Raw genomic sequence first — 24,741 nt, 5'->3', positions numbered from 1 at the left:
GTGGAAGATAATTCTAGCAATCGATAGGTTCAGGAAAGGAAACCAGGGAGGAAAATATCAGGAATAAAGCTCTGGTGCTTATCAAGAGTTATAACAGGTTGAGCTTCCCAAATCAAATGTATTTCTATGTTCATGATGTATTTTTAGAAAGATTACAATTTTTGATTTGGGAGAGACAGATGAGTATGCACTTTTCAAAAACGTGGTGATATACAATGACACCTGCAATGTATCCCACACCACGGCTGACATTGGTTGGTGGCATTCTTTAAAAGTTTTGGCAATCCGATGGGTATTTAATCTAAATGATCGTTTCTCTGATCATCTTTTTCTATAAGTCATGTGAATTTTCTCTTCAAGAAACTATTTCTTTTGCCTATTTTTGACCTTTCAAGAACTCTTTGAAGGTAACTGTGTATTAACGTCTATCAATTAACTTTCTATATGGGATCTTTTATTATGCATATTGACTACTGTAACCAAGCATATTTATAAGATAGTTGTGGAGTATAAAGAAAAACCAATTAAAAAACACCCATTTCATTTATTCCCCCCCACCACCTAGTTTATACTTATGAATTATGTCCTTCAGTTCCTGGACACTCCCCGCCAAGTAACTGACTTTGTCATTCCCACTTATAACCTCCACATTTTGTTAATATCTCTAAGTAATCCACTAATTTTTTTTAGCATTATAGAAATAAAATCATAGGTATTCTGTAATACCTATGGTATTAGGTCCTTTGCAATATAAGACCTTGCAATATAATACCTATGGTATTTGGTTTATCCTCTCAATGTCTTGTTCCAGAGATTCAGCCCTGGTATTATGTTTTGGTGTGGTTTATTCAAATTTTCCTTGCTGCACAGATTCATCATATGAATATACTATAGTTCATTTAACTTTTCTCACTAGTGATTATTCCAGTACTTACCAGTTTTCAGGTTTTCTCAGGTTTTGTTATCACACAGTAGGGCTGCTCTGAATACTCTTGTACATGATTCTTAGTAGGCAAGTGTAAGCTATATAAACCCTGGCTGGGTCATAGGGGATGCACATTTTCAACTTCACTAGGTAAATGCCAAATGGTTTCCAAAGAGCTTGCCTCAGATTACATTCCACCAGCACTATTTAGTCTCTGGTTGTTTCACATATTTTCCAGTATTTGGTAACATCAGACTTTTAATATTTATGGCAAACTGGTAGGTATAAAATGGTATCTCATCTGGTTTATTTCATACTTTCCTGATTACTAATACCATTGAACAACTTTCATACATATCTTGGCCTTTTGGTTTTCATTTTCTAAGAAATGCCTGTTCAGGACATTATATATTTTCTCTTGTGTTATTTCTTTCTTAGTGATTTATACAAGTTATTTATATAATCTAGATACTACTTCTACATTAGTTACACAGGGAGCAAATATCTTCTCCAATTCTGTGGTATTCTTTGTTATGTCTTTGAGAAATAGAAGTTCCTAATTTTACTATCATCTGATGTTATCAATCTTTTATATATGTTCCCCCCCCCCTTTGTATATTGTTTAAGAAATCTTTCCCTACCCTTAAGTCACAAAAATATTCCATACAGTTTTTTTAAAAGTTTTATAGTTTGGGGGCACCTGCATGGCTCAGTTGCCATGTGTCCGACGTCTTGATCTTGGCTCAGGTCACGATCTCATGGTTCGTGGGTTCGAACTCCATGCTGAGTGCTGCACTGACAGTGCAGATCCTGTTGGGATTCTTTGTCTCCCTCTGTCTCTGCCTCTCCCTGCTCTCTCTCTCTCAAAAATAAATCAACATTTTAAAAATCTCTTTAATAGTTTTAAAGTTTGCCATTTTCCACTTATTTTCCAGTTAAGTCTTAAATCCACCTTGAATGAATTTTTTTGCAAGGTATGAGATGAGGGGGTCTAATATAATTTTTAAAAATATGGATAACCAATTGTCCCAGAAAAACTCATTAAAAACTCTATTCTTTCTCCACTGATCCACCCTTTTTTATGCAGTTTTCATAAAATAACTTCATATATATCTGAAATGTGTATCTGTGTGTAATCTGCTTCTATGCTCTTTATTCTATTCTTGAATCTGTTTGTAAACCTCTGTACAAATAATACGCATAATTAATCCTGTGGCTTTTTAATAATTCCAGGTATCAGGTAAGCCAGATCTTCCACTTCATTCTTCTTCAAGAGTCTCAGGTATTCTGGCCTTTTTTCCTTTCTTATAAATTTAGGATCAGCTTATCACGTTCCACAAAATGTCTACTGTTCTAAATCTTTATATCAGTGTAGACAAAAATGACCTATCTTTCTGCCACTCAATTTTTTTTCAAAAGATAAAAAGTTTTAGAGTGGATAAATATATATCCACCATATATCCTCCAATTTCCATTTACTACACATTGCTTTATCAGATAGCCTCTAGTCATCCATTAATCCATTAGTTTTCAAATGCATTTCAAGGTAAGTTGAAGACACTTCAACCTTACACACATCAAGGTACTGATTTTATATATTTATTTTATATCTGGCCACTTAATCTTATAGATGTATATTCATATAATCTTTAAATAAAGATACTTTTGTTTTCTCTGTTGCAATTTTATTCTGATTATTTAATGTTCTGTTCTTCCTGCAACTAGAAAATTCTCAAAAACAGACTTGAAAATCGTGATGATGGTTGGCACTCATGTCTTATTCCTAACTTTTGTGCAAATGATTTAAGATTCACTCTTTAGTGACTGCTCACTGGTAAGCAACCAATCATATTCAGAAATGTTTTTCTAATGCCATTTTTACTGTAACAAGTTTTTACTGAAAATGTCTGACAAACGACATCAAATTCTTCTCAACTTCTATTAATGTTATAACACTTGTTGTATGATGATTTACATTGTTAGATCTTCTAATGTTTAAATATTCTTACATTTTCAGAATCAATGCTACCTGATTGTGGAAATATAATTAACTTGCACTCCTGTATTCAATTGATTAGCATCATATTTAAAATGAATCAACATGCATAAGATTTCCTTTTTCCACACAGTCTTTACTGGTTTTTAGGACTCCAGCTATTTAAATAAATGAAAAACATCCTACTTGGAATAACATAGCATAAAATAGAGCCTACGTATTTTTTTTTTTTATAGATTAAGTAGAATTCAGTTATAAAACCACCTGGGTCTGGTGACTTTCTAAATGGAAACTTTTGTGAAAACATATTTCATATTTCTGTGACTATTAGTTTATCCAAGTTTTCTTCTTAGACCAATTGGAGTAGACCAATTTTGTAGGAAACTCCATTTCCTCTAGATTTTTCTTTAAAAAAATTTTTTTTAATGTTTATTTATTTTTGAGAGAGAGACAGACAGAGCATGAGCGGGGGAGGGGCAGAGAGAGAGGGAGACACAGAATCCAAAACAGCTCCAGGCTCTGAGCTGTCAGCACAGAGCCCTACGTAGGGCTAGAACCTGCAAACCTTGAGATCATGACCTCAGCTGAAGTCAGGCACTGAACCAACTGAGCCACCCAGGTGCCCCTCTCTAGATTTTTAAATGTACTGAGTTTGCATACTACCTTTAAAAAATAATTTTTAAAATCTTTGTATCTCCTTTCTTTTTTCCAATGCTATTTTGTTTGTTTGTCTATATTTTTCTTAATGTGTCATTCCAAAGGACTATTCACCTTTAGCTGGAATAATTTACACTTGTACTATATTTTTGTGGGGACGGGGGGGTTAAGAATAGGCTTTTCATTTCAATAAAAATTAAATTCTGCTTATATCTTTTACCCTCTCCTTTCTTTTTCTGTTTTTTGGTTGCTCTGTTCCTATTATTTTGAATATTTATTTTATTTATTTTCAGTCTTTATTTTTAATAATAAAGGAGTTTAAAGCTATACATTTTTCTCTGAATACAATATACTCTGACTACCAATTCAACTTTCGAAAATGTACTCTACAGAAATAAAAGCATCAGTATACAAGAATATACGGGTGCTTGTTACAACTTTTTTACAGTGGTAAGCAAACAAGTAAATATACAAAAAGAAATCTTCCAGAATACAGCCTAAATGTCCATCAATATTAAAATGGTTGCCTCAGTTATATTATAGGCTCACTACAGAAAATTCTCTTGTCATTTGAATTTGTGTATGTTGCACTAGGCTGATGTTCTGAAAATACTATTATATGTAAAATAAAACTGCAGTCATGTGACTTGTATGATTCATTTTTGTGAACAAAAGCATACAAAACAAAATGCAAACATACCAAAAAGTGCTTTTTTTTATATCTACATACATAGACACACACACACACGCATATATATATATATATATATATACACATATATATATATACATAATATATACTTATGTGTATTTCTGATGTGAAAGATAATATGACCAAATTTACTTGGTTACTGTAAAGGGGCACATCAGACACAGTAGGAAAAGAATGAACTTATTCTTTATACATCTCTGCATCATGTAACTTGTTTAACGAGAATTCGTTACTTCTACTTCTATAAATTAAAACAACAAACGTCTATTGGCATGACTGAAATTTTGGTGTTAATTCTAGGAGGCTATTTTAAAATTTAATTGATTAATCTCCCTCCATTATAGCTTTCCTGTCATAATTTTTGCAATATAAATCACTACTGTGGAGATTTCTTCTAAATAAAAACCAATTAATGGCTTAAAACCTATAACTGCTTTCAGCTTCATATATATATGTACATATGTATATGTGTATGTATATATATTTTTATATATGTTATATACATATATATTTTTACATATATATTACATACACATATATTTTTTCCAGTGTATGTTAATGTTTATTGAAACTCCAGGCTGCTTTTCTACAAAATCTCTAGTAGGCTTCCTGAAGAATTTCCTTCAATAATAAACTTATGGAGAGCTGTAGAAGTAAAAACACTAACCAGGCAGGGAAAAAAAAAATTAAATAAATAAGTAAATAAATAAACAACTAGGAGAGCCATGTGCTCTTATCCCACAACAGCAATATTAATTATTAGCTGTAAGAAGACAAAGGGCTTATGACTATTAGAAAAAAAGCCATCCTTATACTGCAGAAATCAAGGTGTTAGTTAAGTCAGACAAAAGCAAAAACAACAAAAAAGTCAACAGTACCTTTCTCTTGTGATATTTGCTTGACTGTGGCTTGATGGTGGCAAGGAGATTCTTCTGTATCGTGATCAGATTTTGAAGGAGAGGAGAGTGAAGTGTCTCCCCACGTAGAGGAGGAAGGCTCCTGTTCTGGGTGCAGCGGTCCTCCTTGAAATTCAGTTATGTGGTCAGACGAGAAGGGCACACTGCCTGCCACTGGAGTGAGGGATGGAGCACCAGAATCTGATTCTGGAGAAGTTCTCAAACCCTTGGGCAGAAGTGATTTGGTAATATGCGTGTGGTTATAGAAACTGTTTGAAGGCTGTTGGTATAAGAGATTATAAAGGAGGTTATGCCGCTGAACATCAGCTCCATGTAATACTTACTTTGAAATCAGACCAAACTTTTTTAGTAAATTCCTTGAAAACCAATGTTTGTTGGTTTACAGATGAGACTGCATAGTTTACAACAATTCATCACATTACCATTGTGGCTAACACAGATCCTAAGACATACAGAAACAGTTACTTGTACATTATTTCCCACTAGGTGAAACCAACAGCTGAATATAAAAGCACCATCACGAATATGACAAAATGGGTAATGCCCTTGGGGTAGTTCATTGAATGAGTACAGACAGAATTTGAATTACAACAATATAACGAGTTGAGTAAGAATTTAGGAGACAAAGCAGTGAACTATTCCAGCTGTTTCCATCTAGGGCATAGAATCTGGTTGCAGAAAAATCATTACCTTCAATAAGCTGTAGGAACAAGGATACAGCTCAGCACTGCAAAGTCAGAAATTGGTCAAAGGTGCTCACCTTTCGTTCCAGACTGTCTTCCCCATCTGTTGAACTGACACTATCATAGAGTCGTGTCCTAGAGGGCCTCTGGCGTCTGTTCTTCACAGAGAGCTGGGCTCGGGTTTTCAGTGCTTTTGAATCCAGGCGCTCTGTTTCGGGGACTGCCTCATTCAAGTCTAAGAGAAGAATATTGCAAAATAACCAGTGAGGGGAACCTTTGGACAGGATTGACAAAGAGACCACAGATGCTGATAACAAAATCTCAAGGTAATCAGTAATACTAGGCAAAATATAGGTGACAACCATGCCGGCCTGATACCCTGCAGGTAAGAAATAAATCAGTGAGGTTTTGGAGAAATGTACAAAGCATAATGGAAGAAACAAACACCAAAGATGACCAAGGCAACCAAAAGATCTAACATCCAAAGAGCCAGCATGATCCTCTGTGGGCCAACTCACCACCTCTAATCTTGCTGCCTGGAGTCCAAGTCAGGACTCAAAGTTACCATCTTTTTAAATTTTAAAAAAAAATTTTAATGTTTATTTATTTTTGAAAGAGAGAGAGGACAGAGCATGAGCAGGGGAGGGGCAGTGAGGGAGCGAGACAGAATCCGAAACAGGCTGCCATCACAGAGCCCAACGCGGGGCCCGAACTCACAAACCGTGAGATCATGACCTTAGCCAAAGTACGACGCTCAACCGACTGAGCCACCCAGGTGCCCCTCAAAGCCACCATTATAAAGGGGAGGAGGAAATGTCACCCATCCATCAATCTATGTAGGCACTGGCTGAGGAAAAACTCTTCTCTGGTTGAATTTATCTGGAATGTTATTGCTCCTTAGAAATAATGTAGTTTGCTCATCCATCCTTTTTTATCTTTTTAGAGTGGCAGTCATTAAATGAAGTCATAATGTTCACAGAATTAATAATTAAGTGCTTCTGGATTTAAACTATTAAAAATAAAGCAAATAACTGAGTTGTAGAAAATTAATATGTACTGGAATTAATGGAATAACACAGTTTCTTACAGTAGCATTACCTGAGGCAATTCCTTTTCATAGTACTAGCATGAAGGTGTACTCTAAATATTATAAGACCAAAACAAGGAAGCATCTCAGGATATACCTCCCTTACATGTGGAATTTAGCATCTGGCATATGGTTCTAACAAATAATATTAAACCTATTTTTCCTAGGAGATACATCCTTTGAATGACAATATTTACAGAAGGTTCTGACTTTTCATTTCCTGTATTTGAAAGAAAAGTGAATATTCAGAAAAGTCAGATCATTCAGGTATATATAAAGGACAGCTAAATATTTTCTAATTAGTAGTCTATTGTTTACATGTCAATGAAGAAAAAATAATCTCCTTGATCACTTTAATTTCTTCCTTTCAATAGAATCTAAACTTGCAGCTGCTGATTAAGAGTTCATTAGTTGTGATAATTGGGAGATAATCAACCTTACAAGCTCTTGTTTACATATAAAACATGGAAACACCACCCAGATGAAAGCAACAATATAATTAGATATATCGGCGTACAAGCACGTTTCACAGTTTATCTACCTCATATTTGGACTGTACCTTCTATGACAACAAAGCACAGTCACACACACCAGCTCATGTGTTCTTCACAACAGCCCTACACAAAAGAGCAGCCGAGGATGTTTATTTTGTCCTCTCCTGTAGTTGAGAGACCTTGAGTAACTTGCCCTCTTCTGCGTGGCTAGTTGATGGATGAGCAGCCAAGATTTTTCTAGTTTTTTGACCCCCAGGCTACTACCCTGTGCCCTCCAAATTCAGCTAGTGTTGAACAAGCTACGAGAAAAAGATTTTATTTAATGTTCAGTGTTTTGGGGTTGTGAAATCACATAAAACATGACTAATCTAGGAAATTCATTTCTCCAATTGGCTACATATGAAATATTATTATTAATCTTCCACATATGTGTTAAGAAAGCATAAGAAGGAGGACATGTTGAAAGCTAAGGAAAAAAATTATTTCTCAGATGATTTATTTGGTTGGTTTAATAATAGCTTTAGTTACTTGGTGACAAGAAGACCCAAGGAGGAAGCTCATTCTAAATGTAAAATGGCTGTAAAATGGCTCCCTCTGCAATAGAATCCTGGCCCGGGAGCACCCAACATAGCACCCACCATCTAGGACTGCAGTAGCTGCCCCATCAGTAGGTACTGAACAAAGAAAGTAAGGGAACATGAAAGCTACTTAGCAGGGTTTAGAGTGTAGAGAATTTATTCTGGGGCTTCTGGCTCCTTTACTATTCAGCAATTTGCCTGGTACTGGTATCAGACAACTCCCAGATAGCAATCTGGAATATCTGCTTTAATGTCAGCTAGCACTGACTAGATGCAAACTATTGGAATTACATCTGTTAAAGATGAAGTTAGCTGGAAAAACCATGCCTTATGTCCATTATCCAAGTGGCCAACAAACACCTGCACCCAATTAATTTTTGAGGACCTGAAAACAAAGGTCTTGGGGTCACTTTATAACAGTGATTCATGAATTACAAATCAGCAATTTATATTTCATTCTAAGCACACATTTTTTTGAAGTAAAGAATCAGAAAAAATGGGATGGAATGGAGAACTTTCACTTCAACAGCTTTTATGCCAGCAGAAAGCTGGAGAGAAAGTGGTCGAGAGGAAGCAACTACAAAGACATCACTAACATCCCCCTTAAGAGTATTAGAAGAGGTATGTGGAATAGAAGGAAAATGTGTACAGGACTTATGTGGCTGGGTAACTAGAAGCTAGCTTTGGCTACCATGTCATATAAGAACCAGAATATTACAACTCAGAAGAAACTTAGGGATTCTAGCCCAGTCTTCTTTCCCAGATCAGAAATCCAGGTTCAAAGGTTACTAACTTGTTTACTAACTGCATCACACAATTAATCTGTGGAAGAGACTGGATAGAGCTCAGCCCTCGGAAGCCTCTCCTCCTTCTGGAAGGTCACTTTCCAGTCTGAAAGTAAACTTCACAAGTAATCTTTTGCCTTCGTCGAACTGTTTAGTCTTGCTTTATGTTCCAAACAAAAATACAAGTCAGGGGCTAACTCTGCAAATTTCCATAAGTATATAATATTGAAGGAAGAAAAAAAAACCTGAGGGATTTTATTTGGCTTTGTATATATCCAAGGAATAAAATTCTTACATCAAAAAATTAGCTGTCAGTTTTGCGGATGGTGCCGTGGCCAAAGAAATCCAACTGGTTCAACGTTTTCTAAGTTACACGCTCCTGAATGCAAGGGCTTAGGTGGCTGCATTCTCTCATGGTTTGTCACTCTCTGCAGAGACCTTAATCAATAACGTAACACTGCTTTTATAATCCCAAGACCCTGGGTCCTTCCTCTACCTCTTCTCTCTAATCTATCGAGTTCTGTCCATAAGAATCAGAGGAAAATTTCCTTTTCATCTCTCTTTTTCTCTCTATTCTTTTTTCAGATCCTCTAGTCTCTTAAAAAAAAAAAAGCCTATCTCTGACTCAAATGCAGCTAGAAATACAAAAAAAAGAGCAAACTCAAATGGATTAATAAATATAGACAAATACAGACAATATATGAAGAGGTTAACCATAAAGCGTGGGAAGGACTCCACCTCAATATACCTGCATTTTAAGACTAGTTTCAATATTGCTTCAAATTGGATCCTTTAAAAGGATTTAATGGATTTGATTATGATTTTAGCAGCTGTTATGAAAAATGTTCTGTGAAATTAGGATGTTATATATCATATTACACAGTGATTGGTTCCCTACAGTAATGCCATGAGTCATTCAGTTTTTTCACTAGATTGACGTTATTTTTGACGTAAATGGAATGCTGCCCACAGATCAGATATAGATGGCAAGGGAAGGAGGGGAACGGAGCAGCCTGATGATGGGGTCTGCTCTGCATTCTTACGTGCATTCTTCTCCTCAAAAAAAGAGCTACCTTTGACTATCACACATAACGCTATTATCGGCTACAATGCTGAACATCATGAAACACTTGGTGGCATTTTAAAACTTGAACAGTATATGCATATCACTCACAGTCACTCCAAGATCGTAAAAGATGGGCCCATGGGGCTTGGGGTTGATCCACACTGCATTCAGAGGTAGGCTTATGTGTCTCAGGTGCTGTGAAACAGTTACCATGAGAGTGATCTGGAGTTAGTCTTCTTTGAACAGAATCCAGAACCGTGGCTCTCTGGCACCGAATTGGGCAATTTCCCTAACCTCTCTGTCCCTCAGAATCCCAAAGTGCAAAATGGGCATGATAATAACATAACAATAATAATTGCGTTGTTATGAGAACTAAATGCATTAATAGATATGCCGGTGCTTGGAAAAGGGACTGCTACATAAACACTCAATAAATGTATTTTACTGGCGTGGAAAGGCTAGCAAGATACCCTTACATGACTAAAGCAAGTTGTAGAACAATATGTACATTCATATTAAGTACTTTAAACAGAACAACATAAAATAATTTTCCAATGGTAAATATATGCATATGATTTAACAGAAAAAGAACTGTTAAAATACACTTCATACTGATGATGGTGGTTACCTCCAAAGAAGGTGTTAGATTTGGAGAGCTTGGTCAATACATAATTTAATCTTATTTGTAAATGTTAAAATGTTTGGTATCATATGTATTTTTTGCATTTATATATTACTTACACATTTAAAATTAGTAAAAAAAACACATTCATTTTTTATAGACATCTTAATTCCATTCTAATTTTTTTTAAGTTTATTTGTTTATTTTGAGAGAGGGCAAGAGAACGTGAGTGGGCTAGGGGCAGAGAGAGGAGGCAGACAGAAGCCCAAGCAGGCTCCCTGTTGTCAACACAGAGCCCGATATGGGGCTCAAACTCATCAGTGGTGAAACCATGACCTGAGCCAAATTCAAGAGTTGGACACCTAACTTACTGAGTCACCCAGGTGCCCCATCTTCATTCCATTCTAATCTGAGAGCTCTAGTGTTTCAGGACTGAATATTCCCAGATGTTGTTATTAGCCCAGGAAACTTTGTCAAAATCTGGGCGATTATCAGCCTGCCCTATGTGAGAAGGCTGGTCTTTAACGACATCTGTGGAGACCGTTTGCCCGCATTGCTCCTTTACTAACTGCCAGATGATTTGGCCAGATGAAGGCCCTGTGGCTTAGCTTCCAGTTGCTACTTTGTTTTAGTATTGCACAGGGGAAGATGTATTGAATCGGATATGGTAATTTGAGACCAAGTTACAAGACCAACTTCATCTCTTATGACAGCACTTTACTTAAGAACCCACCCATGGCCAACTCTTACCCCGGACTCTATTAATTTAGTTGCTTTCCTTATAGTTGCCTAAAAGTTGATAAATTTTACACCCCAAGTACTATTTATGAAATTTTAGGAAGCTTATTTCTTCCAGTTTCAGAACAAGTAGTAGAAGATTAACGCTGTTTCTTAATCTATTAAGTAGGTCCGAGTTTACTGTTGTATCAACTGTACATTTCATTTGCTGATGTTTGAAAAATATTAAAGAATTACTTTTTTATACAGGTCATCTGTGTGACCTTTGAAACATAATAACTGAGTTATCTGTTTTAGTTTAATGCTTCTCCAGTGCAGTCTGATATCCAACTTTACCTTCTTCAGCTTATAGTTAACTTAGTTAGCTCCCTGTTCTCAAGAGGGCAGAGAAGTCTAAATTCTGTTGCCCCTGACTCCTTAGTAAGGTCACTAGACTGCCCATACAGATAGTGGCTATAATTCAGAAAAACAAAACAAAGCAAAAAAAAAAAAAAAAAAAAAAAAAAAAAAAAAGCACCACCACCAACTATGTGAGATAACCTAAATCCCATCAAATATCACCTGCAACTCTTATAAGAGTCATTGATTCCGAGACTATGAAAGGATCCAGAATTTATATTTAGGTAACAAGAAAAGGCATTAAATATCTTAGGATTCCTTTACTGTCAAACATCTTTAGAATCCAATAGAAAAGTACTAAAATTCAAAGAACTGTAAAATTTAATCCAATGGGCAAACTGGTTGGAACTGAGGCCTTCTGTGAGTAGAACCATGAGGTCATGTGCATTAAGTTGGGTCTAGGAAGGTGGGACATGTAAATGTCCTCTTCTTGAAATTATAGCATCTTTGACATAGCAACAATAAACAAGCTTCTGTGTTCTCACAGGGTGGCCAACAAAAATCTAACCAGTTTTCTCAGTCAAAAATCTCTGGATATAATTCGTAATCCCAAGCATGCTACATAGGCAACACCTCCCCCCAATTATATATCATGATATAATAGTTTCCTTGATTAGTATAAGAATTCAGATCTTATGCCTTTGGTAGGAAATAACCTCAATTACTTGAAATGACAGTTGTTGGCTTCCTTAATGGGAAAGTATCTTTCAACTACAGGAAGACTAATTGCGTACAGCATTAGAAGGTTTAAGAAAACTCAAAGGTTATGCTACTTGTAAGCATAATGTAACAGATGCATGAGAATTTAAGTACTTGCAAAGACTCTCAGTCACTAAGAACAGTAGTTAAAAAGGAAATCAAACGTAACAAATTTGTAAAGCAATTTAAAATGTTTATAGGTGTTTAATTAGATAAGTTTATAAACAGGAACTAAATATTATTCAAAGATCCCTTAGTGATTTGCAAACCAAATTTAAAAACTTCAGGAACTAGATTTTTGATAATGTAGCTTGAGTAAATCAAACATTAATTGTAAAACCAAAATAAATATCCAAGTGACTTTCTGGATGGTCATAAGGCCTTTACCGTCATCACAAAACTCACAGGCAATAGGGTTTTCCACGTACCTACGTTCTAATGTTTCTTAAGCTTCCTCATATGTCACATTTCCTGTAGGTTCTCAGACATAATTAGTGTACAGTACTGAGAGAGAAAATTATTTCATGTCCACTGGAATTCAGTCTTGACATCAGTGTCCTGCCTTAACAGAAAAAACCCTAAGGATTTTATAACTGCTGAAACAATACGGCTGGACGTTGTTCACAGCCATACACGCAAGATAATCTTCTGGTCCTAATTCCAGAAATCTCTGTTCATTGTTTCGTTTTAATTTTAAAGATGCTGTGACACCCTGATTGAGCACGTCTCCCTCTTGGCTGGTAGATGGCTTAAGTGAAATCTGTGCCCCGCCCTGAACAAACCACAGGAGCCCACCAGCATGCACTGTATACATAAACCACTCGGGCAGCATATTCTTTTGCATCCTCCCATCCGGACTTCCCAGGCTGTTTTTCACAGTTATTTTTACCTCAGCATAACTGTACAGTATCTTCCAGTCTATGTGATGAGAATTTCATGGTGAACCAGAGCACTGTCTATAAAATGTAAGAAACACTTCAGGATACAACTATCTTGTCAAGTTTCCTTGAAAAGGTGCTATATCTCACATTTGAGTTAAAACTATCACGGGGCGCCTGGGTGGCTCAGTTGGTTAAGTGGCAGACTTTGGTTCAGTTCATGATCTCACAGTTCATGAGTTCGAGCTCTGCATCGGGATCTGTGCTGACAGCTCAGGGCCTGGAACCTACTTTGGATTCTGTGTGTGTGTGTGTGTGTGTGTGTGTGTGTGTGTATGCGCGCGCGCGCTCGAGCGCGCGCGCGCGCGTCTCGGCTCCTCCCATACTTGCTTGCTTTGTGTCTGGGGGGGGGGGGCCGGGAATGAATAAACGTTAAAAAATTAACAAAACAAAATGATCTTTACTTCCAGAAGATCATAATCTACCCTATAGTTTGATTCCAAGCAAACAAAATTTAAAAGTCAAAATATAAAGCAGTCTGCTTTTCCTACAATGGATAGGAAACTACTAAGCTTAAGCTCTTTCTGACAAAATAACTTGTTTTCTATCAAAACAACTTCAGATACCTTCTAGTACGAATGCATACCTCACTGGATTGAAGGGTCTGGTGACTTCTGTGAACTTCTAGAGAGGCGGTGAGAAATAGGAACCAAGGAGAGTTGTCATTTTGCAACTGAATACCTCCTTCTGAATGCCTCCTTGATTTGGCAACAAAAGTCTTAATGACTTACACAAAGACAGATGCAAAACTTGCAAAAAACTAGACAGGCAATTTAGGTGCTTTGCTTTTTGATTAAGAGAACAGATTTTGGCTCTAATGATATGCCAGAAAACAATCAATAAGTATTGATTTCTCATTCATTTGGCTTGTTCATTAAAATTTTCCATAGTGATTTACCGGGAATGTTCACTCTTTAATTAGTGCAACTCAATAATATTTCATGGTCAAAATTATTTATCGGGGATTAAAAGTTGCTGAAAATGATTTGTTCAGGAAAAATGAAAATGATGAAAGTTTACCAAGAAATTATATCTGTATGCATGATAAAAACAAGCTTGAATCCACTCCAGAATTCTCTCCTGCTCCAATTTAGAACTAAACAATGTGACAGCATGGAATAATTACCTCATTGCTCTGTATCTAATGCTCTTGTACAAGACACTCCTGATAATGTAGTGCAAGCATTCACTTTCCTTTTAATGACTTTCCATTTAATGAATTCTGGCTTTAATCATGCCTTTAACCTTATTTTAAAATCCTGGGTTCCAATGGTAAAAGTGAATGCTTAATGTACTCTCGGACTCTGTTAGAAAATAAATCAAATGTGGTAGGGGTCTAGCCCGGATTCATATCCACAGGTATCTGAAAAGAGCCACTAACATTGAGGGCTCAGGGAAAGGCAAAAAGGACAAAGACAACATATGATTACAGCCTCAGGATAAAATGATTTCTTGGAGGAGTCCAGTGACCTTAGGAACCTCCTTATTGTTGTAAATGTCTGCTTGGTGTTGGCTTTTTTCCCCTTATTAAGCCTTAAATTTTATAAGTCCCCAAAAATCTTTTGTGGTTTTCCTCCTTCTTCCCTTTCAATTATGCTACTTAAAAAGTTCTCCTTTAAAATATCTTATTTACATAAAAATTATACCATATACGTAAGTCATATAGAAAAAGAAGGAAAAAGACACCCATGTTCCTACCATCAAGCCTAAAAAATAAAATTAGTATTTTTGAAGCCCTCTCTATGCCTCATTTCTAGTTGTAGCCCCTGTTTTTTCTCCTAGTTATTTCACAAAAGTATTTCACTGATTGAGCCACCCAGGCACCCCTGTCTTTTGGTACACATTGCAAGAACTTCTGAAAGCATATATACATGTAGAAGTAAACTTAGTGGGCCACAGACTTGGCATACCTTCCATTTTACTGGATGATACCAATCTGCTTTAGCAACATAGTTGTATGAGTTTTCTTTTGTGCTGGCTATCACATATTACCGTGAAATTTTATATTTGCAAATCTTTTTATTTAAAAAAATTTTTTTAACGTTTATTTATTTTTGAGAAAGGGAGAGACAGAGCATAAACAGGGGAGGGTCAGAGAGAGGGAGACACAGAATCCTAAGCAGGCTCCAGGCTCCGAGCTGTCAGCACAGAGCCCGACGCGGGGCTAGAACTCACGGACCGCAAGATCATGACCTGAGCCGAAGTCAGACGCTCAACCGACTGAGCCACCCAGGCGCCCCGCAAATCATTTTATTTTTTACTAATGAGATTGAATGCTTACCAAAGTCTACTTTTCTTTTTTTGTGAATTGATTGCTTATGTATTTGTCCATTTTTCTTTTATGTTAGTTGTGTTTTCCTATGATCATTGTGAGTTCTGAGCATATTCTGGATAACACTCTTTTCCTTAAATGGGCTACAAATATATTCTCTCATTTTCTGGCATCTCTTTCCATGTTCTTTATAAAGATACTATAGTGTCTTTCAATGATCAGGTTTTCTTAATATAACTGTGGTCAAATTAATAAATTTTTCTTATGATTTGGAATTTTTGTGTTTTAAATTTTTTTTCAACGTTTATTTATTTATTTTTTTTTGGGGGACAGAGAGAGACAGAGCATGAACGGGGGAGGGGCAGAGAGAGAGGGAGACACAGAATCGGAAACAGGCTCCAGGCTCCGAGCCATCAGCCCAGAGCCTGACGCGGGGCTCGAACTCACGGACCGCGAGATCGTGACCTGGCTGAAGTCGGACGCTCAACCGACTGCACCACCCAGGCGCCCCTTGTATTTTAAATCATATACACATTCTCCTACATTTTCTTCAAAAAGTTTGAAATACTGCCTTTCATATTTGAGACTTTAATCCATTTGGAATCTATTTCATGAATGATAGGAGGTTGGATCCAATTTTATTTTATTTTTCCATGTAAATGGTCGATATTCTCAGCACCATTTATTAGTCCATCCTTTCCCCACTATTCTTCAGTGTCAGTTCTACATTAGTCTCAAATTGTCATGAATGGGTCAGTTTCTGGACTCTACTCTGCTGTACTGATCTATTTGTCAATTACTGAGACTACACCACTACCTTAATCACTTTTACTTTATAATGAATCTCAGCATCTGAGAGGACAAGCTCCCTCACACTATCCTTCCTCAAGTATATCCTGATTATTCTGGGCCAGGCTCTTCCTCTATACACATTTTAGAAACAATTCACCAGGGCGCCTGGGTGCCTCAGTCAGTTAAGCAGCTCAGATCATGATCTCGCGGTTCATGAGTTCGAGTCCTGCATCAGGCTCCTTGCTGACAGCTCAGAGCCTGGAGCCTGCTTAGGATTCTGTGTCTCCCTCTCTCTCTGCCCCTCCCCTGCTCACACTCTGTTTCTCTCTCTCTCAAGAATGAATAAATGTTAAAAAAAAAATAAAAACAAAACAAAAACAAAAAACTTGCCAAGTTCCAAACATCAAAAACAAAGCCCTGTTCAAATTCTCAACAGAACTGAATGAAACCTATAGGTTAATATGGCATTATGGCATGTTTACAATATTGAGGTTTCCTAACTCTTCCAATTTATATAGGTCTTCTTGAATGTCTTATCGTGGGTCTTGAGCTTCTTTTGCTAAATTTATACCAGCTACCTTATACTTTTTGTTGCTATTTTAAATGGCTTGTACAAAAATAACATTTTCTGTTTGTTAGAATTAACGGATATATATAATGATTCTTGGAGGCATCCATCCTGCTAAACTCTTATTAATTCTAAAAATCTGCATTCTTGAACATTTTTTATGTATTCAATTTTATTATCAGTGAATAATAATTATGCTTCTTTCTTTTTATTCCTTATATCTTTTACTTCTTTTGCTTGTCTGGTACTTACTAGGACAACACTGAATACAAGAGATCATAGTACATTAAGCAGTGAAATGTTAACAGTATTCTTAATTTTTTTAAAGGAAATTCTTGATTTTAACATTTCACCACTTAATCTGATGCTTGATAGACTTGTTAGCTTCACATATCAAGTTAAGAAAGTTCTAGTTTAATAAACTTTTGTATTTCTAGTTTAATAAACTTTTGATTGTGAATAAATGTTCAACTTCATTAAATGTCTTCATCTAAGAAGATGATTATGTATGTTTCTCCTCTAAATACATTATATATATATATATATATATATATATATATATATATATATATGAATGTATATAAAATACATTTCTGGATTCAGTATTTATCTCTGTGAATAAGGAGGGTGTTTGTTTGTTTGTTTGTTTAATGATGAGAATCCTGGCCAGCTAGTGGGTATTTACTCTGCCTACCTTAGAGTAGAAAAGGAACTCTATTCCAGAACAAAACTGTGTTACACAGCTTAAGTCTTATAAAAATATATTAACCCCATCTGCAGCTTAACTGTTTGTTAAATATACAGACCTGTAATCCATTAGTTACATAGAAAACCATACCCTAGGCATTTGCCAAGGTGTATAAACTCTAACTTATTGCCACTCAGTATTTATTAAAAGCTCATTTAAGAACTACAACACCTGTAGTGTATAAAAAGAATTAAAAAAACCCCAAACCCCAACTTTTTGAAGAATTTTATTAACTCTTTACTCAGTAATGCAGGTCACACTCCAACTACAGAAGACTTTTTTTTTTTAATTCTAGTATAATTAACATACAGTGTTATATTAGTTTCAGGTGTTATGAAAGATTTTTTTTATATCCAATTGCAGTAGGGACTCATTCCCCTAAAAAAATAATTGTTAGGACTTCACATGGAACCAATAAATGGATTGTTTTTAATAAAATAAGGAAGGACTAGCAATACAGCTGGCAAATATCAAATATTCAAATTTAAAATACTGGTTATAAGGGAGAGTCACCAATATTCTTTCATGTTCATAAATTCTGTCATCATTTAAGAGAATGTTTTTAATCATACCAATAAAGTCTGAGGATTAAAAAAAGAATCAGTTGAATGGGAAAAATATTAATGAATATTCAGGACACGTTCTTCTGCAAATATTCTAAACTATATCTGTAGGTATCCACAAAAAGAAGAAAAGTTAATATAAGAAAAGAGTAAATTGGAGAAAAACATCCGCACTTGACTAACCCAAAAGAAAGCAAGAAAGCAGATAAAAATAACAAGGATGTTTTTGTTAGATTACAAACAAATAGTAAGAGCTCAGATTTAAACTCAACATATAAGTAAATAAATAACAACTTTCTAAATGCATCTTAAAAATAAAGAATTGGGAAAATTTAAAGAGATTGAGAAATTATAATAAAAAAAAAAACCCAAGTATATGTTGTTTACAAAAGACACTGAAAGTACACAGTAGAAGAAAATGATATACCATACAAACACTAACCAAAAGACAGCTGATATAGCTCTTTAAATATAAGACAAAGTAGATATTAAAGTGAATTACCAAAAATAGAGACATTCTCTGAAGATCAAAGGTCAATCTGCCAAAGAAGACACGACAATTCTAAAGTGTATGTACCTACTAACACCATCTCAAAAGTATAAAGCAAAACTGACAAAACCAAAAGAAACCAAAACAATTATAGGGTGAGATTTTTTTTAACATTCTCTCTCAGTAATACATTCTAGAAGTTTTAAACATGGTTACTAAATTTGTCTGATATACATGAAAGAGCACCTGAGCACCAAACTAGATTAACAGCTAAGTAATGTCATGTCTTATTCATCCTCTCCCCAATAATTTAAATTAGTTTTACACAACACTGCATTATATATTTGTGTGATGCCATTAGTCTAACGTTGAAGGCCACTGTGTGAAAATGTCCTAATAACAATCACCAATTAAGGATGTTATTAGTATTAATATCACTTTTGCTCCAAATCATGCATTATTTGTGCTAATAGTTGTACTTCACTTAAGCAGATGGTTTGCTTTTTTATCTTAGGAACACTGTGAATGATGTGATGAACAAAGGTTTCCCCCTTTCCTTCTGACAACTAGAAAGCTGAGAGCCAGGTAAAAGGCCTTGCCTCAGAAATACTATGAGCATGGTATAAATACTTGCAGTATTTCTGGTTCCACTCTTTCCTCACCCTTATTGTTCTTTCTTATCTTGCCACTATCAATTTATCCAATCCTGTCATATAAAGGTGTCTCCCCAAGTTACTTCTAGACAATATATGAATGAATGAAGTATAAGGATAAAAACACATGGGTAAAAAAGGTAGATACTCTTAATGGCATCTGGTTATCTGGCTCTTCCTGATAAAGACTTTATTTAAATCAGAGTAAATTTCAAAGAAGTGATTGAATTCAGAGAAATCAGATTCCATGGAAACCAATAAGCTAACCGCTGTTTCACAATAAGCAAATATATGTGGGTGGGGCCTGATGATCAGAGAATTGACTGGCTTGAATATCTAAGCAGGCTCAGAGTTCCACTGACATGTCCACAAGGCCTAGGTTTCAGACCAAGCATCCTGGGTCCATGATTCAGGTGCAGACTACCATCTTAGGGATGTACTTTTAGGAAATCTAGAGCTTTATTGCAACAGTCAAACCATTTTGTGGAAAAAGTGTAAAGGAAAGGAAAGGAAGTGAGAAGGTATTATTTTCATATCCTTATACTCCTTTATCCAGGATATACTTAAATTACCTGGAAAGTAGCTGATAAATTTTTTTTAAAGACACCCAGGTTTCAGTAATTAATTCCAGATATAATTTATGCTGAAAGTCTAGACTTTCTTACAATCTGCCATATTGCACCTTCAGTCCATTTCTTCCATGTGAAGAAAAAGACTTCTGGCACAGTTCTTATTAGAGCTACGGAATGGTAAGTAACTAAAGAACTATGAATAAAACGCTTTATATAATCTTCCATGTTTACACTTTAGGGAAAATAACATTCAGTGTTCTCTAGTGGCCCAATGGTTGAGTAAGTGTGTATGAGAAAGAAGAAGCATTTGGTAGTAATACCCAAAATTCACAGGGATTCTTGAACTACGTTTACAAACCTATAAGTGACCCAGTTCCTGTTATGCCTCCAAAGTATCAATGGGTCATGGTGCTTACAGAAACAAGTATGAATTCTTCTTCAGGTATTCAAAGCCTACTTTTAGTCCAAGAATACCCTGTAGCATACCTTTAACATCAGGTCTCATTCTTTAACATAAAGTCTATGAATCAGAAAAAAAAATCATTCTAATTTTATTCATTTTTTCCCTTTTCTTCAAACTCCTTCTCATCTCTTAAAATGTATCTTGTATGTATTTGTCCTATGCCAAATACTTAACCTTCTCCATCCTTTATCCTATAAGTTACATGCCTTGTTGTATAGTTAGCAGGGACAAACACTGTTCTTTCTACCCCAGAGCCATCTTTCTTTTTACTAGTCAGTATGCCACTAGGCTTTCAGGGTTCAAAGTACTTTTCTAAAGGTATCAAACTTACTTTTAACCTCTCGAGGAAGGATAATCATAATCTGCCTTCATATGTAACTTTTATCAATTAGTTTTAGTCTTTTTTTCATTATCTCTATGGAATATGCATAAACTTTCACAAAAGAGCCTTTGAAATATTTGAAGATGAAAACAGTTTCATCTTAAGGATCCTGGAATTTCTGAAGTGCAGGAAGCGCATGTCGTTAAAGTGATCTTCAGGGAATCTAATCAAACTAGGACTACAACCCTTTTCTACCAAGATCTCTCTAACATGACTGTTCTCTGCTCTTATTCTAATCCTGACTTAAAAACCTGGATAGTCACAGACATTTCTAGTCACTAAGGGCCCTTGGATACACGGTAGAGAACTCTTACATAGACCAGCACTACTGAGGCACTAAGAAATGACAAATACAAGAGGTGCCTGGGTGGCTCAGTTGGTTAGGCATCTGACTCTTGATTTTAGCTCAGGTCATAATCTTATGGGTCATGAGTTCAAGTCCCACATCTGGCTCTGTGCTGATGGCAAGGAGCCTGCTTGGGATTCTCTCTCTCTCTCTCTCTCTCTCTCTCTCTCTCTCTCTCCCCCTCTCTGCCTCCCCCCACACCACCTCAAAATAAATAAACTTAAAAAAAAGAAAAATAAATGACTAACATAAAACAAGGCAGGAGGGCAAAATAATTACTTTTCACGTCTCAGAACACAAGAAAAATAATGCGTTTATTTAATAAATAAGTGCTAATTAATAACTCTTAATAATTAAGTAATAATCCTTAATAAGGATTTGTCATGGCTCCTGGTGAAAAGAACTGTTCTATTTCTTTTATGTATTATGATAAGAAAAATATATTAGAGGATATTAAGTTATGGATTTGTATATATATTCTATCAAAATTTTAATGAGATACTTGGATAGGCTTGGTTTATAGAGAGAAGCACACAAATGGTGCTCAAATAGAACTGTAACTGTGGTAAACTTCTGCATGGCCTGAAAACGATTTTATCACTCTAAAAACTTACAGTACTTCAATGTTGAGAGTCACATAATTAATCCCTCCTCATTTGGGAAGCCCATTCCTGGAAGAACAGGAGTCCTGTGAAGAAATGGCTGCTTATGTGTCCTTCCTTTCCTCCTCCTCCTCCCTTTCTGCCTCCTTCACTCTCTCCTTCTTTTCTCCTTCTTTCACTATTTCATTCTAACATAATTTTTCATTGACTTTAAATGATAATCCTTTTACTTCACTGAGCTGCCTCAAGGCCTAAAAATATGCTAAAGCACTCACCCTATCAATAAAACACTCCAGTGCTCAGAAAGCAAGTCAGAACTGGACAGTCCACAGGAAGTGGGGAGAAAAGGCCCTGTATTTAAGGGGCAGAAACTAACAGAACTGACGGCAACGGCTGTACCTATCTTGTTGCAGAAAGGTGTGGGGGGGGGGGCAGGGGGGGAGCGTGGATCTTGAAATGTCAAATGGCCTGTGTCAGGTCCGCAGTTTACTTCCTTTTCCAAACCTCTAGGTCTTCAGCGTTCCCTAGCAACAGACGCAAAGGATCAATTTAGAAAAGTGCTTTCCAGAGCATTCCTATCTAGCTACTGACCAAGCCATTTTAGTTTATGTGATCAAGCAATTGAAATTCAAGGAGATTTATCACTGACTGTCCTCGGCAGCAAAACTGGAAGAGCGCCGCTTGATATGTATGCTGCTAATGTCTAAGATGACTGATTCTACCTCAACCGCACAAGCATGGATTGGTTTCAGTAAGAATTAGTAGTCTCTGCATCTCACTGTGAACCGACAGTGTTGCTAGGGAAACTGATAATTATGTGGCAAAATGGAGGGTGTAGAATAGGAAAAGGGTTCAGAAGAAATATAAGGTTTTGATCCAAAGCAGCGTGTTAATAGTATAGTTTGTTTATCTTCTGTAGTCACATAATTTAATAAATAACATTAATTATATGTTTGACAAGATACAGATTTCTGAATTGAAAGAAATGAACAGAAATGAATTGAACATTGGAAAGCTACTGGTTACTGATCATACTTGGTGCATGCCACAGTAGAAATACATGTTTGCTACAAACTACAATTTAATTAAAATACTCAAAAAGAAACTAATTTTTTTCTGGCATTTGTCTTTAGAAATCAATCTTTATAGAGTTCCAGATACAAAAACCAGAATCCTATAAAAGCTCTAATAAATTTGCTTTCATTCACCTCAGGGGCTAAGTCATATAACCTCAAAACACATATTGGTGTGAAGAAAAAAGATGCTTTACTATTTTTATATTATACAGAGTAAAGCCAACCCAGAGACGCTGAGTGACCTTCCCGAAGACACACAGGTCTTCAGTTAGCGGTGATGCTGGTGCCAAATACTCCTCTTAGAGCTGCCCAAGAGGCGTCGTGTGCACGTCATATTTTATCAAGGGAAAGCCTCGCAAAAAGATATAAATGCAGTAAATTGGTCTCAAATCTCTAGATCTCACTCTGAAGGAAGATGTCCAACACTTTTCATTTTTCATGGCTACGAGTTTAGTTCTAAAAGTTCATTAACTTGTGTTAATGAGCACTTGTGTATCAGGAAAGTCTCGTTGGAGACATTTTAATATGTGAGAAAGATCATCAAAGAATTAAATAGGTCATTAGTGACAGTTTTACTGCATGGCAAATCACCGACTGTAAACTGTCTGTCCTAAGATGACAATGCTAATTCACAACATTGTTTTATTTTCGCTTTTTCCAAGGACCACTAGGTACAAACTTTAAAAGATGAAACCAAAGGTTTTATATACTCCTGTGTATTTATCTTGATAAATTCTTATACATTTTCTAATTTATAAATATACCACAAATATTAAAACATTCATTCACATTCATACACACACAACCTACGTATGGATGTGTGTCTGTGCAAGAAAGTAAGTGACTGATTTATGGTAGGTATGTAAAACAAGACAAACATTTACAACAGAAAATGTTTCCAGCGTTTCGATCTTATTTGGTCTTTGACAGGAAAGAATGGGAAGTGTATATGAGGACACCAAGGTAAAAGCATAAAACGATACAGAACTTCTTAACTCAATGAATTCCAAGTACCAGAAGTAGGTAATCAGCCTTCTGATGTTAGGAAAAAGATCTTCATTCTAATAACTTAAAAATCGTAAGCTTTACTTATTAATACATAAGTAGTATAGCTTCACCCAATGGGGCGAACTATCATTTTAAGGTAGTTTATTTTTTTAAGGTAGTTTATTAAGTCTATCAATTTTATGATGGCTTAAAAACACTTGGCTTGCCTTAAGTTCCAATTTTGTTATTTCCTTACATGAAATCATTGAGTTTTGATAAAACAAGAAAGAAATAATAGGTTCTTATTTTGATAAACCTTTTTTTCTTTCCCATGGCAGAAAAGATTTTTCAACTTTTAAATCTCTGGGAAGGAAAAAGAAGAATATAAAGCCAAATTTTACAGTCATTAAAAACAATTTTTTTTGTGGTACGTTAAACAAACCTTGACTTAGGCCATCTTGACAAGATGTCTGCTTGACATCCAAGTTCTCCATGGTATCTCCTTTAGAGACTTCACCAAGAGATGTTCTTCTCTCAAAGATGTTGTTGTTATTGTTAACTTGAGTCCCATTTTGCTTCAGTAGTCTGAACACCTCAGCTTCCAAATCTCTAATCTAAGGAAAAAAAAATCCATCCATGAAACTCTAAGCCAGCCCTCCTCTCCAAGTACTAAGCAAAACCATCCTATTCCTTAGTAGTCCCAAGCACATAACTCACCCGTACTTGCAGACCTTGAACTTCCACAAGATGAGCTTTTTCCAACTCTTCTATTTTCTTTCTTTCTGCTTCCTGTCTTTTGATGAAATCAAGTTCTCTTAAGAAGAAAACAAAAGATCTGATTGCATCAGATACCCAATAAATGAGGAAACATGCGAACATTCTTATTTGAAGCAATAAATGGTACAGTGGGATAAATAACTGGACAGCTATT

General features: G+C 35.8%; 1 protein-coding gene across 22 annotated transcripts in view; it reads right to left on the bottom strand.

Moving 5' to 3' along the window:
- PPP1R9A (protein phosphatase 1 regulatory subunit 9A) overlaps positions 1–24,741 on the bottom strand; it is a 323,281-nt gene that overhangs the window by 26,973 nt on the left and 271,567 nt on the right. For 16 of the 22 annotated variants that reach the window (XM_045052398.1, XM_045052388.1, XM_045052389.1 and 13 more), the window contains 4 exons: positions 24,528–24,624; positions 24,253–24,424; positions 5,968–6,125; positions 5,169–5,466 (listed from right to left, as the gene is read on the bottom strand). In XM_045052398.1, the coding sequence (XP_044908333.1) occupies positions 5,169–5,466; positions 5,968–6,125; positions 24,253–24,424; positions 24,528–24,624 (725 nt within the window). The remainder of the gene's footprint in view (positions 1–5,168; positions 5,467–5,967; positions 6,126–24,252; positions 24,425–24,527; positions 24,625–24,741) is intronic. The other 6 variants (XM_019825497.3, XM_045052397.1, XM_011280392.4 and 3 more) reach the window with 2 other exon arrangements.

This window comes from Felis catus, chromosome A2 (genome assembly GCF_018350175.1).
Source record: "Felis catus isolate Fca126 chromosome A2, F.catus_Fca126_mat1.0, whole genome shotgun sequence".
Taxonomy (NCBI): domain Eukaryota; kingdom Metazoa; phylum Chordata; class Mammalia; order Carnivora; family Felidae; genus Felis; species Felis catus.
This window is presented reverse-complemented; position numbering and strand designations above follow the sequence as displayed.